At 36.3% G+C, this 15801-nt stretch overlaps 1 protein-coding gene across 2 annotated transcripts; it reads right to left on the minus strand.

The window, feature by feature from the left end:
- Nucleotides 1-4663: 4663 nt before the first annotated feature.
- LOC144956931 (uncharacterized) lies at nucleotides 4664-13686 on the minus strand. 2 transcript variants are annotated; one of them, XM_078887762.1, is made up of 3 exons: nucleotides 13512-13686; nucleotides 12055-12300; nucleotides 4664-5593 (listed from the first exon to the last, which is right to left on the minus strand). In XM_078887762.1, exons 1-3 carry the CDS (start codon nucleotides 13555-13557, stop codon nucleotides 5247-5249), a joined length of 639 nt encoding a protein of 212 aa, XP_078743888.1. In that variant the 5' UTR covers nucleotides 13558-13686; the 3' UTR covers nucleotides 4664-5246. The 2 variants fall into 2 exon arrangements, with proteins under 2 accessions (XP_078743888.1, XP_078743890.1); XM_078887764.1 differs by having other exon boundaries at nucleotides 13518-13685.
- Between the last annotated feature and the right edge of the window lie 2115 nt (nucleotides 13687-15801).

The raw sequence follows: 15801 nt of genomic DNA on the forward strand, positions 1-15801 counted from the left end.
CACAGAGGCTCTCGATAGTTGGGATATTTTTTAATACTTATATTCTTCACAAGGGTACGCGTTTAGATAGAAAAAATATCAGCGAGACAACTATTGTTTTGATTAGTGGCGAAAGGAAGAACGTTTATTATTAACAGAGGGATGCATCCTTGAAATAATCATAGCATGATAATACTGGAAGGCAATGTTTTCACTATAACAAGTGAAACAACTGCGCAGTAATATCTTCACAGCAATGTGTTTCATCAAAAACAGCAGTGTTTTTCATAACGTTAATGTTAAAGATCAACGCACATACTGCCGCCTCTTCCGCCTGATTAACTGATCCTGAGTTATCGATCGTAGATAAGTCTGTCGTGAAAAGTGGTTCTGTTATTTCGCATCCTTTGATGTCGGTGAAAGTTGAAGATAATTTCGTTTAAGATATTTTATGTAGATTAAACTGTATTAGGTCACAGCTTGGCGGCAACTTCGTTGAATAGAAACTATCAGACGGCAATAAAATTATAGGATGGCAAAGATAAATGATAATATTGATTAATGAAAATAATAATAATAATGATGATGATGATAATAATAATAATAATAATAATAATAATAATAATAATAATAATAATAATAATAATAATAATAATCAAACAAAATTATTGGTAACCTCGAAGGTTTATAATCTGATTAATATAATTGAGTGAGTAAAAATCATAAAAACGTCTTTCTAAAGACAATGACAATTAGCTACGTGGCGTCAATTTCGTTTCGTCTATAGAGGACTATAGCCCCAAGTGAAAGGGTGACACGAGTCTGTTAAATGGGACGGATAGTACTTTCAATCCAAAATAGAAATAGAAATCAAATATTAAGTTTTATATAGCACGTTTCCGAGGATATGCTAGGCTTAATGCGTTTCACAATGTTTCAGCAGGCCATATGGAACCGCAATTTCATTTCATATATTACCAGTTGCCTGTTAGGCATTCCTTTTTGTGCTAACGCTTTTTCAATGTACATCGCTGCCTATTGCCAGGTACTAAGAGATATATACAAAAGGATGCTTAGCTTGGGAGAGGAAGAAGAAGAAGAAGAAGAAGAAGAAGAAGAAGAAGAAGAAGAAGAAGAAGAAGAAGAAGAAGAAGAAGAAGAAGAGAGAAGAGAGGAGGAGGAGGAGGAGGAGGAGGAGGAGGAGGAGGAGAAGAAGAAGAAGAAGAAGAAGAAGAAGAAGAAGAAGAAGAAGAAGAAGAAGAAGAAGAAGAAGAAGAAGAAGAAGAACAAGAACAAGAACAAGAACAAGAACAAGGAGGAGAAATAGGAAGAGAAGAAGGAGAAGATGGAGGAAACTTTAATATAGAGGAGTAAGGAGACAAGAGGCGTAATGGTAGGTACTAGGCTTTACTTAAATGTTTTGTCTCCTCTTCGACATTTTCTATCCTAACTGAAAAAGTGTCATCGATTTTTACAAGACTTTGCTTTTTGCAAACCTCCTTTGAAATTGTCAGCATCAAGTATATACATTGTCACAATTGTGAGCAATCTGCTGGCAAAAATCTCAACAACAAAAAACAACAAAAAAGAAAGATTGTTTTGAAACCGCATCTGGTGACTGGGTTTCTTTGCGCTGAAGGCACATAACTAATAAAAATTAAGAGAAGGTTGGACAATTTCTACGATTATACTTCCTGTAGATGTGAGTACTGATAGAAGGTGGGTTGGAATTAGACGATGGAACGGCGACAATCCAAAAGTGAATAGTTTTCAAGATCAATTTTGCTGTGGTCCATCCAGCACTGTGAAAGATATACATCATCAGGTGAGGGTAGATGAAATGATTCAACTAACCGTCGCATTAACTATCTCCTTACCGATCCTTTTCATTATTTTCCCAAAATGGCAGTCTCAACCAGCAGAAAAATTGATGTTTTAAACTCAAACAATATCTCTACAACACAATTTTATATTCTTATTAATCAAACAAAGATCATTCTTCAAAGTTTGTGGTGTACAAAATAAATCTGAGTAAGAAAAATGCATATTGCGTCGTAACAAATGTGACGATTTTGATGCAGGTGGTAAGGAGAGGGTTAAACACTGAGACATAACAAAAATCGTTGGGATTTCTTTGGAAAGAGCACAAATCTCATGAGTGACGTTTTAACTCTCTCCTTACCAGCCATTTTCAGAATTTTACCTGAAACTTCACACCCACCAAACACAAAAAATATATTTTTCTACTCAAACACAAAAGGAACAAGTACATTCCATAGATAACATTGTCCAAGGTCTAATTTTTATAGCTAGAACAAAATATTTTCTCTATAATTTGTGATGTACAAAGGATATCAGAATGAGAATATCGTTGGTTGCATGATGTGACGATTTTCCTATGGGTGGTAAGGAGATGGTATGCTACAAAAAACTGAGCACATTGGATCAGTCGCAAATTGATTACCTTAAATGAAAGCATACAGAAAAAACAGACTTCTGAAAAACTTTTGAATCTTTACCAAACTGAAGGTGATGGATTTCTACCGTGTTGTTTCTTGAGAAAAATCATGGATACATCATCACAGCCCAGAAAACAAACAAAAACAAACAAAAAAAAAACAAACAAAGAGAATTCGTGGAATTTCGACGCAAGGATTCGCCACCTCCCAACCAGTTCAATGTTGCTCATTCTGACAATAAAGTGTTGCTTACCGTTTTTTGGGACCGTCGAGGAGTGATTCACGAAAAGATTTTTACAGCAAGGTAACACTATGAACTCCACCTGTTACGTTTGAGACTCTTTAAATGTGAACGGCTCTATTATCCCACGTGGGACGAGACAATAACGCTATTCTCCACGCTGACGATACACGGTCCACACAAGTAGAATGTTCTGGTTCGACTCAGATTTCATGAGATCCTGCCTCATCCTCCCAATAGGGAATGAGATTAGCGGAAGAGTAGCGTCCCTTGATTGGACGTCACCGGTGGAGAAGTTATTTATCATAAACCAACTACAAGCCAAGCGCTCCAAATACAAAATTAATTATTCATATTTCTGTACAACGTTATTCATTTTTGTTCAGAAATATGAATAATAAATTTTGTATTTGGAGCGCTTGGCTTGTAGTTGGTTTGTTTACAAAAAACTTCTCCGCCGGTGACGTCCAATCAAGGGACTCTACTCTTCCACTAATCTCATTCCCTATAGTCCCGACCTGGCCCATCGGACTTCTAATTTCCCCTTAAACTCAAAGAATACGTGAAAGGAAATCATCAAATCGACGACGGGGACTTTGAAGCAAATGTGTGAATGTACTTCAGAGGAAAAGTTGCAGAATTTTTTTTCACCGAAGCTTTGCGCCAACTAATATAATATCGTTGGCACACTTGTTTTGATGGAGCCATGACCATGTTGTAAATTGGAGGTAGTATTCTAACATTGTAGAGCTAAAACCTGAGTAAACTTTTATTTCAAAACTTTTCGAAAATTCATCATTTTGCGGGTGACAGCCTTCTTTATAGGATATCAAAAGATAACAATATAATTCAAGAAGACCTGGACAGGCTACTATCATTAGGAGAAAGGATGGAAAATGGAATTCAACACCAAAAAAAATGCCAGCTATTTCCTATCACGAACAAAAGAAGAATATTGAGTAGAGATAAGTATATATATATATATATATATATAATATATATATATATATATATATATATATATATATTATGAGTGTTGGTGGGTACTTGTAGGTACGAAAGTGCTCGATAATGGTGGTTAGAGCTAATATATAATGTAACATTTTCACTCACATTTTTTTGCCGAGACGAGGAGGAAGTGTAAGGAACACAGAAACGAGTCGTCTCGGCAAAAAAATATGAGTGAAAATTTTACATTATATATATATATATATATATATATATATATATATATAATATATATATATATATATATATATATATATGAAGAAAAATGGGATATAATGTAAAAAGAAGAATATCTTGGATTAACTTAACAACAAAATGTCTATAAAGGTAAGTTTCACGTATCTACCTGATGTGAAGTCTTCCCAAATCAATCGTACACCAAAGTATAACAATGGCGATTTTTATACCTTGGGGTACGATTTATTTGGGAAGATTTCACGTCAGGTAGATACGTGACACTTAACTTTATAATTTAATGTTGTTGTTAAGTTAATCCAAGCTTTAACCTAAATGGGCAAACTATTAGCAAGTCTGATGACTGATAATCGAACGTAATTTTGGCTTGGCTTAACATTGTTGTTATTGACAATATTTTGAGTTGTTTTTGAGAGTATTATAACAATGACCCCATTACAATTTGGGTTATCAGACCTACAAATAATTTCACGTCGTTTTTAACTCTCTCCTTACCGATCCTTTTCAGGATTTTCCCAAAATGGCAGGCTTACTCAGCAGAAAAATTGCTTTTTTTAAACTCAAACAATCTCTCTACAAAACAGCTTTATGTTCTTATTAATTGAACAAGGGACATTGTGATGTACAAAATAAATCTGAATAAGAACAAATGTATATTGTGTCGTAACAAATATGACGATTTTGCTGTAGGTGGTAAGGAGAGGGCTAACCGATATTATACTGGGACGAGCTGAAAATTGAATTTGTAATTTAAAAAATAGTAAGGTTAATTAAGGTTAAGTCTAGATAGATATTTATTTTATTGAAAACAATATTTTCTAAATTGCAATAAACAAAAATATCATATTTCTCATTTTTTAAAACTCTACAGTCACTTTCGGGCCTCTGCTCCGACATAACACCGTTTTGAGGCAGTGAATCACAAGATATTTCCTCATTAGGTCAGCCTACTAATTCAATAAATTTAGTCCAAAAATGCAAGGTTAACGGAGGCGAAGAAAAATGTGATCAGTATAATATCTGACATATAATGGTCTTTAACATAGATGGGCAAACTTTTAACGTAACAACGACAAAACTATGTGTAACCTTATACGTGTATAATCTGATTAATACAGTTTAGTGAGAATTACTCATTCAAAATGGCTAGCAAAAAACAACACTCAGTGACATCAATTTCGTTCCTTCTATTTTGCCCAGCTCACCCCTGGGTCAGATTATTTTAATTTAAAATGAACTTTTTTTATTATTGAACAAACGAAAACATGCATCACTGAAAAATAAAATCTTTTGATTTGTCTTGAATTGAAAGTTTACACGAGAATTGATTTCGGAATCATATCGGCATTGGATGAGAAACATCTTTAGAGTCCCATCCTCTCCAGGCTCAAACGGTTAACAAAATCAAAGAACCTCATCAAAAAGTCTTTGGTGCCTTCCTGACATGGCTCAGGGATGGCGCGTATGGTTTTCTCGACACACACTCTGAAGTGGTTCATGAGTGCTACCGGATTGTTGGTTGAGGTATGCTTGGAGAGATTATGACGGGCTTCGACGTGACACGCCTGAAATTGGTGGCCCAGGGATCCAGAAAAACAGGCACCGGCTTCTCTGAAGGAATCAAGGTCCTGGCAAATCTGACTCATGACTGTATCTCGGAACTCAATATCTCGCCTTAAGAAGATTTCACGGCAATCATCACGCCAGCAAACTGTGGAATAAAAAAAGAAAATTTGATCATCTCTTGAAACTCAATCTCTTTACTTAGGAAGATCGCATCGCAATTATCCCGCATCAAAACTCGAGCGTTTATATAGCGCAATACCCACTAAACGTGCTCAAAGCGCTTTACAAAGGATCCCTGACCACGACAGACGAGTGTCACACCACAAGACAACACAACCGCCGATCATTACATTTAAAAAATAATCATGGTGAAAAGCCATAGGCATGAAAATGGCGTACATCATTTTCCAATAATTGTTGAAATATCAATGAACAATGACGTCATTAGTTTTTGTACTGCAATTAGTTACTATCTTTTATCATAGAGTTAAGTCCGTTGTTTGTTGACATTGTCTCTCTTCTGATTAAAACGTTATGGACTTGCAAGATGTCCTTTGTCATTATTTCTTATTAAATTCTACAGGTTATGGGCCCAGATAGGCTTAACCATTTTCGATTTTGAACATTGAAAGTGGAAAGTAATGTAAGTTTCTCTATTCGGTGTACTAGTGCTAATCAGCTAATAACAACAGCAAAAGGTTGTGGTAGGGATAGTGAGATATAACGGCTACGTAGAAAAATGGCATCAGGAGGAGAATTGCACGTCTCTCTATTGAAGGGGCATTTAAATTACAGTTGCTGGAAGATGCAAATGAAAATGTACCTGATTCACCAAGACTTATTCGAGTGCGTGACGGGGGAGTGCAGAGACACGAAGAAAACACAGAAGGCGCTGGCTACCATCGTGTTGGGCGTCGATCCGGGTTTGCTGTATCTGATCGGGACAGAGCCAGAATCAGCCAAAGAGGTCTGGCAAACACCCGAAAGACAATTTCAAAAGGATAGTTGGCTAAACAAGTTGTCACTAAAGAAGCGACTTTATAACATGAGGTTAACAAACAATGACGTGAACGGCCATATAAAAGAAATGACTGAAACATTTCAATCGTTATCGCTTCTGGGATGTAAAGTCGACGATGAAGAAAAAGTATGTTTACTTTTATCCAGCCTTCCGAAGCAATATAACATACTGGTAACAGCTTTTGGTGCTGCGGATAAGGCACCCTCTTTCGAACAAGTTACAGAAAGACTGCTAGCAGATGTAACTCGGTGTTCCATGGACAGAATGGTCCATCAGCCTGAAGAGGTTATGAAAGTGAAGAGCGCTGGCAGAGGAGTAAAAACAGCTTTAAAAGGAAAGTGTTATCACTGTCATAAAGACGGACATTATAAGAACTCTTGCCCGTTGTTAAGACAACACAACAAGAAGATTTCGTCGAATTCAAAGCCATCATCTTTACTTGTGGAAGAACAATGTTCATCCGGCGAACTCTGTGAAACACTAGATAATAAGTGGATCTTGGACTCAGGAGCAACTTTTCACATGTGTAATGACATAACGATTTTTCATGAATTCCAAAGAACTGACAATTTAGTTGTTACTTTAGGAGATGGACACAAAATTAATTCAGCTGGAATTGGTAAAGTTTACCTGGATTTAGAGGGAGAAAAGTGCATCTTAAATGATGTGATTTGTGTACCTGAACTTGCTCATAATTTGATAAGTGTAGCCAAAATCCTGAAACATGGGGGAAGTGTAATTTTCTCCCAAGCTTCAGGAAAAATCATGAATGAAAAAAGAACTCTTGCTTATGCAAATTATGATCAAGAAGACAATCAGTTTATTGTAAAATGTATGCCTAGTAAAATCAGGCCAAACACCGACTATAATTCTGTTTTGAGTGTTGAAAGTAAACATGAATATGTTTCTCTTGATGATGGTGGTCAGAGTGCATCAAAGGAAGACTTGTGGCATTGCAGATTTGGTCATCTTGGAGTTGATAATTTGTGTAAACTGTCACAAAAGAAGATGGTATCAAAGTTTGATTTTGATCACAAGAAGAAAATAAAATTTTGTGAATTTTGTACCAAGGGAAAGCAACACAGGTCTCCCTTTCCTACTCACTCTGAAAACCAATGTCTCAATGATGTGCTGGGATTGATTCACAGTGATATGTGCGGCCCTTTACCAAACTCATTGGGAAACAATAGATATTTTGTAACATTCATTGATGACTGCACAAGACATTGCTGAGTTTATGCTATACAAACTAAAGACCAAGTCTTGAGTGTGTTCAAAGAGTTCAAAACCATGGTTGAAAAAGTTACTGGGAAATCAATCAAAATCTTGTTGTCAGATAATGGCGGGGAATATAAGTCTAATGAATTTAAAGCGTTCTTGTTAGAATGTGGAATTAGACATGAGTACACCGTTCCTAAAACTCCTGAACAGAACGGAGTTGCTGAAAGATTAAACAGAGTTTTGATTGAGAAGGTCCGAACCATGTTGGTTCAATCCAGGATACCCCAAAGGTTCTGGGCTGTGCATGTTCACAAATTGAGTCCTTCAAGAGTGTTAGGTGATAAGACTCCCAGGGAGCTTTTTACAGGCAAAAAGCCAAATGTTTCATATCTGAAAAGTTTTGGGTGCACACTTACATGCATATCCCAAAGGATGAAAGAAAGAAGTTAGATCCAAACTCTAGAAAGTGCATTTTTATGGTGTACGGTCAAACATCAAAAGGCTATAGGCTTTATGATACTGAGAAGAGAAGAATCATTCTAAGTAGAGATGTTATTTTCACAGAATGGAGATTTGAAGGTCTGCCAAGTAAGGGAGATGCAGCTCAGGTAAAAGAATTTTAGTGTCCAATTCTTGATCTAAATTTAGAGTCTGAGACTGAAAATGATCATGAAACAAGGGTAATGTTCATGAAACTGAAGCACAAATAAGAAGGAGTACAAGAGCTACAAAACCAGTTGAGAGATATGGAGAATGGATGTACACTAGTAGTAGTAGCAGCAGCAGCTATGATACTGAGCCTACAACTCTATCTGAAGCACTGCAAAGACATGATGGTAAGCTTTGGAAAGAGGCAGCTGATAATGAGTACAATTCCCTTCTTAAAAATGGTGTATGGAAACTTGCTAAGCTTCCAGAGAGAAGAAAGGCCATAGGTTGCAGATGGGTTTTTAAAAGGAAACTGAACCCTGATGGCACTGTTCAAAGATATAAGGCTAGACTTGTGGCACAAGGTTATAGTCAAGTGTATGGAGAAGATTATGATGACGTTTATGCTCCAGTTGCAAGGTTTGAGTCAGTCAGGGCAGTCATATCTCAAGCTGTCAAGGAGAAAATGAATATTCATCAAATGGATGTTACTGCAGCATACTTAAATGGTGAACTTCAAAAAGATATATATATGAAACAACCTGAGGGTTATACTGAACTTGGAATGGGAGAGGATCTTGTTTGTTGTTTAAAGAAAAGTCTTTATGGACTCAAACAATCTCCAAAGTGCTGGAATGAAAAACTAGACACATGTTTAAAGAAAATGGGATTTCAGAAAACTGTGGATTCATGTGTGTATGTACGAGGGAAAACAAAGGGTGATAAATTCGTTATTTGCCTTTACATTGATGATCTGATCCTATTAACCAAAGATGCAGAAGAACGTGTTCAAGTCAAAAGTGACCTTTCCAACAAGTTTGAAATGAAAGATCTTGGTGAACTGGATTACTTTCTTGGTGTTGAATTTAAAAGACAGGAGAATGGGAGCATTTGGATGGGACAAGAATCCTACACCAAACAAATACTTACCCAATTTGGCATGGAAAATTGCTCACCGACTGATACACCGGTTTGCAACAGCCAAAAACTTACTCCTGGAAATGAAAACAGTGAAAGAGTTGATCCTCGACATTACAAGTCTGCAGTGGGTAGTCTCTTACACTTAAGCAATAGAACAAGGCCAGACATAGCATATGCTGTAGGGTTGCTAGGTTCTCCTCAGACCCATGTAAGGAACACTGGGTGGCAGTAAAAAGAATCTTTAGATATCTAAGGGGCACAACAAATTTTGGGTTAGTGTATACTGCGAATAATGTTAACTCAGATGATGTTGTTGCTTGTGTTGGTTACGCTGATGCTGACTGGGCAGGTGATACTTCTGATAGAAAATCTACTTCTGGGTTCATTTTTCTTAATTCAGAAGGGGCTGTTCAATGGGGGAGTAGGAAACAAAATTGTGTTGCACTCTCAACTGCTGAAGCTGAGTACATTGCTTTGGCATCAGCGACTCGGGAAGCAACATGGTTGAACTCTTTGATGACTCAGATTAGTACTGTTACTGTTAATGAACCAACAATGGTTATTTATGAGGACAATCAAAGTACAATTTGTATTGCTAATGGTAAAGGGTCAAAGAGATCCAAACACATTGATATTAAGTATCATTATGTTCAGGATAAGATTGCCCAGGGTGATATTGTGTTACAATATTGTAAAACACAGGAAATTTTAGCAGACATTCTCACAAAAGCTTTACCAAAAGACGTTTGTGAAACTAAGATCATTGATGGGGATAAGAAAACCTATTTGAACTAAAGTTGACAAGTTGAAGTTTAGGAGCTTCTGCTTTACTGTATAGCTTGTTTATTAGTTACGTACTTTTAAAATGTAAAATTGATAACTCTACTGGGTGTAGATTGTTGATTTTGTTACATTTTTATATAGCAAATTGATATTTGCCGTTTTTTTTTAAATTTAACTCTGTGGGAGGAAAACTATTATAAAGTTTGAGTGTTCATTATACTAATGCAAATGATCATGGGCATTGTTATTGTGAATTTGATACAAGTTGATCATGAATTGAAATTTATGATGGGATGCTTTAGTTTATAAAGTATAGTTGTTTTTAGTTGTACAAATTCAGGGGGAGTGTTGAAATATCAATGAACAATGACGCCATTAGTTTTTGTACTGCAATTAGTTACTATCTTTTATCATAGAGTTAAGTCCGTTGGCTGTTGACATTGTCTCTCTTCTGATTAAAACGTTATGGACTTGCAAGATGTCCTTTGCCATTATTTCTTATTAAATTCTACAATAATTTCTATCAAGATGTGTGTAATTTTTAAAGGTTAAGTTCAATGTACACTTGTCTGCAGGTCTGCTAACCCAAAATGGTATGGTCTCATTGTTGTAATGGATAAGAATGTGGAATTGAATTTCTTCGAGCTTCGAGCAGCATCATTTATATTACTCAATGTTGTAATGGTAATACTATCAAACAATTCGTCATTACAACATTGTTAAAACGAGCACATAATCGTGTCTAAGTATCAGGCCTGCAAAGAAGTTCATGTCCGTTAAGTCATAATATGTGACCCTCCGTCTCAAAACGGTACGATGTCGGGATGATTCAGACCCCAAAAAGTGAATTTAGAGATAGAATTATGAGAAAATGGACCTTATGAGTTTTTTCAAAGCAATAAATAGTATTTATACTGTCCCATGACGTAGAGAAATTAAACCCGAGCTTTTTATTTGTGGCAATGAGTTCAGTTTCCCTCACCGAGTGTATCCCGACATAATACCGCTTAGGTCATTGGAGATCCAGCTACTAAAAGTGCCAAAAACACGGTTTACTAATTTCGGCGATAGATCTTTTTATAAAGCAGGACCTGTCATTTGGAACTCGCTTCCTTTGTCAGTAAGGCTCTCGGGCAGCGTAGAAAATTTAAAGAAAAATCTAAAGACTCATCTTTTCCAGAAATTTTCATCTTAGGCTTTTTCTTGATGATGAGTAAATTATACATTTTATTTTTTGATTCCATTTTGTTGAATGTCAATTTCATTTTATAAAACTTGCATAGTTATATGTGTGTGACTGTTGTGTGTGTGTGTGTGTGGCTCGATACGAGTGTGCTTATGGTTTGGCAAGTATATTGTAAAGCATTTGAGGCTTCGGCATTTAGCTCTATAAAAGAACACTTTATTATTATTATTATTATTATTATTATTATTATTATTATTATTATTATTATTATTATTATTATTATTATTATTATCATTATTATTTTATACCGGTAAGTTTGTTTGGTTTTTTAAACACTTTAGAAATCGTTTACAAAATCTCAGAAAAATAATGGAATTGAGATAATTCAACGTGTACATAAATGCAGGTCTGACACCCGAACATCATTATGGACCAAGTTTAACATTGTTGTAATGGACAATATTTTGTGTCATATTTTTATATTCTTAGATTATAAAAAACAGATTTTTTAAAAATGAATCAGTATATTCAATGCGCATCTCGATGCTCCATTTATTCCCCTAGCAGGTTACATGTAACACTATGAATCGCTTGATAAGTGTTCTTTTGTACAAGCAGTTTACAATATCCTTCACTGCTTCTACCTAGGTACTCATTGGCACCTGAGTCCAATGTGAGATAATGTGAGAAAATGATATGTTCCGCAACTTCATTCACAGCGCCGAGGCCGAATTTTGCGACCATCGTCACCCACCCGGGTATTGATCACGCTTGACATCCAATGAATTTGTCGTTAAAAAAAAAAAGAAAAAGAAAAACAACTCACCCTCCATTGTGCTTGGAGCGGAACACCAGACGGATGCTTCTTCGTATACCTCCGAGGGAGAAAATCGAATCATCACCTCGTCTAAATTCGGGGACGTCCCGTTGCCATAGACACAGTTTGAAACTTCCTGGCAGGGTAATTCCGTGGTGGAATTGGTTTCTTCTATCACTCCACGTTTTAGACGGGTGTGTTTCAATGTCGTTTCCAACGTGAACCAATCAGGGGTTTTAGATTCAGCAATCCAGACTTTGGAAATGAAAAAAAAAAAGAAAAGAAAAACTAGATTTTTTATATAGACAGCGCAATGTCCACAAAACGTTCTCAAACGTCCCCAGCCAATAGCAACACTTAAAATGTAGGAAGAGACATAACATGACGCCTGTTTGGCGATATTAATTTTTTTTACGGACAGCGACAACGCTGTTAACGACCAGGTACTCATTTGACACCTGAGTACGGTGAGACAATGTGAATAAAGATCCTTTTCCAAGGACTCAACTATGCGCTGTTCTGGACTCGAACTCAGGTCTTTTCGATCCGAAGGTGAGTGGCATACAATTAGGCAACATAGCAGCACAAAACATTAAATCGATTGTTGAATATGATAATATTTTGTGACCACGTCAGGTCTGAGAACCCAGATTGTTATTGTCGCTGTGTGTTTAGCCAAAATACTCACAACACCCGCCAGTTGGATGTAACTACCATGCAACACACAAAACTATGTGTAACCTTGAACGGTTAAAGATAGAACGAAGTTGACGTCACTTAGGTCGTTGTTATTGGGTCATTTTGCCATCCATGTTCATGAAATAATTCTCACTAAACTCACTAAATCTGACTATAAACGGTCAAGCTTACACATAGTTTTGTGTGTTGGTCCGTTAAATTTCCGGATGGCAATATTGTGAGTTTCTTAAATATAATATATGATAAATTACAAAAATCTATAACCCTTTTATGAAAACGTATAACTAAAATCCGGTTAAACAAATAAATGATAATGGTTATACTGAAGTGCTCCCAGTCGATGCTATACACACGCCAAGACCACTTTTAAATGATCATTAAATAATCAAAACAAATTATGATGGAATCCTATGGTAAACCTTAGTGTCAAAACAATTATTTGAAGTGGTTGTATTCATATATCGAGCAAATAAAATGACCCGAATGGTACGGTGTTTTAATTACTTAAAGAATGATTCGAATCGAGGAAAAAATTACATGAAGATTCAAAAATAATTTGACCACTTTATATGCATGAATTTTTTTTTTAACTTTGGGTGTTAAAATATAATTTCTAATCGATTTGGGGAAATGATTGAGAGTAAGGAGAGATCTCATAGATTATGTCTTTCGGTTGCCGTGTAATAATACTTCTCAATATCTGTCAAAATGGAATAATATTATACGATTTTTTTTTAAACAACATAAACTATTTTTATTTATCTTACCCTCACTTTGAAGGAAAAGGGATAGAAATACAACATTCAAAAGCATTTTGATTTCCAGTGGAGAAAAGCTGTCGAGTTTTAAAAGTCACTGCTAACTATTACAACTATGTTGGATTTCAGTTCAGTCGTCACAATAACATTGTATTTATCATTCCTCAGTGCGAACCTATTATAAAGAGTGTAATCAGCTTCCGAGGTTGGGCAGAAGACTGTTTTTAACTAGTTATCTGTAAATCTAGATCCTGCCCTGCGTTGCTTTAGATCTAGTTACTGGATCGAGACTTCAACCTTTTTGGTAGCAACACGTGGCTCAGCGGTGCAGTCTTTGCTTCGTACCCAAAAGGTACCCAGTTCAATTACCCGCCTCGTTGTGTGGCCTTGAGCAAGTCACCTCGCCCTAGCTCATTTTGTGGCGCGGCAATGCGGCTGACGCCTGGGTTATTCCAGTCTTCCCTGGGATAGACCCTAAAGACAAATTTCCCCTTGGAATAAACGGAGTTTATATGTTTTTAGTTCATAATATAATGATGTCTGACAGTACTGTATTATGATGGTCTATCCAGGCGGTGACTTTGCTGCCGAATTTGTGTACAATAGCGAACCCGCCCGGTAGCCTCGTCACAGCACTACGTTCGACCAAATACTCTGCGGTTTTAGATTCTCGTCCACAACGAGGGACAAGTGGAAAGTCCCCTCTGATGAAGCGTCACTGCTGTTTAGCAAGCGCTTGGTCATGGTCGATTTGCCTCATTCTTATTTTATTATTATTATTATTATTATTATTATTATTTATTATTATATTATTATTATTATTATCATCATCATCATCATTATTATTATTATTATTATTATTATTATTATTATTATTATATTATTATTATTATTATTATTTATTATATCATATCATCATCATCATCATCATCATCATCATCATCATCATCATCATCATCATCATCATCATCATCATCAGTATAATCATCATCATCACCATCATCATTACTACTAACTCTAGTGCAGTTGAAATTTAAGATTTTCACTGCAAGTCTATCTTATCTATTTGTTCATCAAGGAACGTCCAATACGTTCTTGCGCTCATCGCTGAAAAAGGAGTATGGGAGCTTCATCGTGAAGTAATATTATTCCATCTGATGTTCTGCATCTTGCAAAACTATGCCTCCCTCATCGTGTATAAATCGGATAACACCTGTAGAAGCATACGTTAGGAAGAAGGTTCTAGTCTGTTCACCTCTTCTGGCAGGCAAACAAATATTAAAACAAACTTGAGCTATGAGCTTTTATCTATAGCGCGATATCCACTTATGTGCTCAAAGCGCTTTACACGGTGTCCCTCACCAACAGCAACATGTAATATGTAGAACGAGACATGACGCCTGTTAAGCGATATTACATTTTTTTTTGGACAAAGACAACGCTGTAAACGGTCAGGTACTCATTTTACACCTGAGTACGGTGAGAGAATGTGAGTAAAGAGCCTTTTCCAAGGACTCAAGCATGCGCCGAGCGAGGCTCGAACTCAGACCTTCCGAAAGAGTATCATACCACTAGACCACATAGACGCACAAACATCAAACAAATATGATTATTATGTCGATATATGTCTTTATCATTGGAGGGATACGAATCCCATTTTCAACATTCACGTGTGCCAAAACTTCGAATCAAAATTTGACTTATGGTCCAATATGACGTTGATTCACATCAACTTACTGTCACGGCAATTTCGTGTGACCAGCATCTCACACACAACCTGTCGACGTTAATAACATTAATTTGTGCAGTTATGTGGTGAAGAGGTATGACACTCGCTTTCGGGTCAGAAGGTCCTCGGTTTGAGCCTCGGTCGGCGCATAGATGAGTCCTTGGAAAAGGCTCTTTACTCACATTCTTCTCTCACCGTACTCAGGTGTCAACTGAGTACCTGGCCGTTAACAGCTTTGTTTCTGTCCGGAAAAAAAATTTAAATATCGCCAAACTGGCGTCATGTCTCGTACTACATGCTAAGCGTTCCTGTTGGTCAGGGACCCATTTCAAAGCGCTTTTGAGCACGTTTAGTGGATATTGCTAATTCTTTTTAAAAGCTCAAAATGCTCAAGCTCAAAAAACGACAATCTCAAAGAAATATAGCAAATCATTATCATTAAGTACCTGGAGTCAAAGAATTTATCTCAATAGAGTATTACCCCTCATCCTTTTTGTATGTTTACATCCATTTCCAGTGATTGGATAACATTATTTTATGTAATGTCAATTACTACATCATGATCCATTA

The sequence above is a fragment of the Berghia stephanieae genome, chromosome 11 (assembly GCF_034508935.2).
Source record: "Berghia stephanieae isolate SIO BIC M18660-M18661 chromosome 11, UCSD_Bste_1.3, whole genome shotgun sequence".
In the NCBI taxonomy this organism is placed as follows: Eukaryota; Metazoa; Mollusca; class Gastropoda; order Nudibranchia; family Aeolidiidae; genus Berghia; species Berghia stephanieae.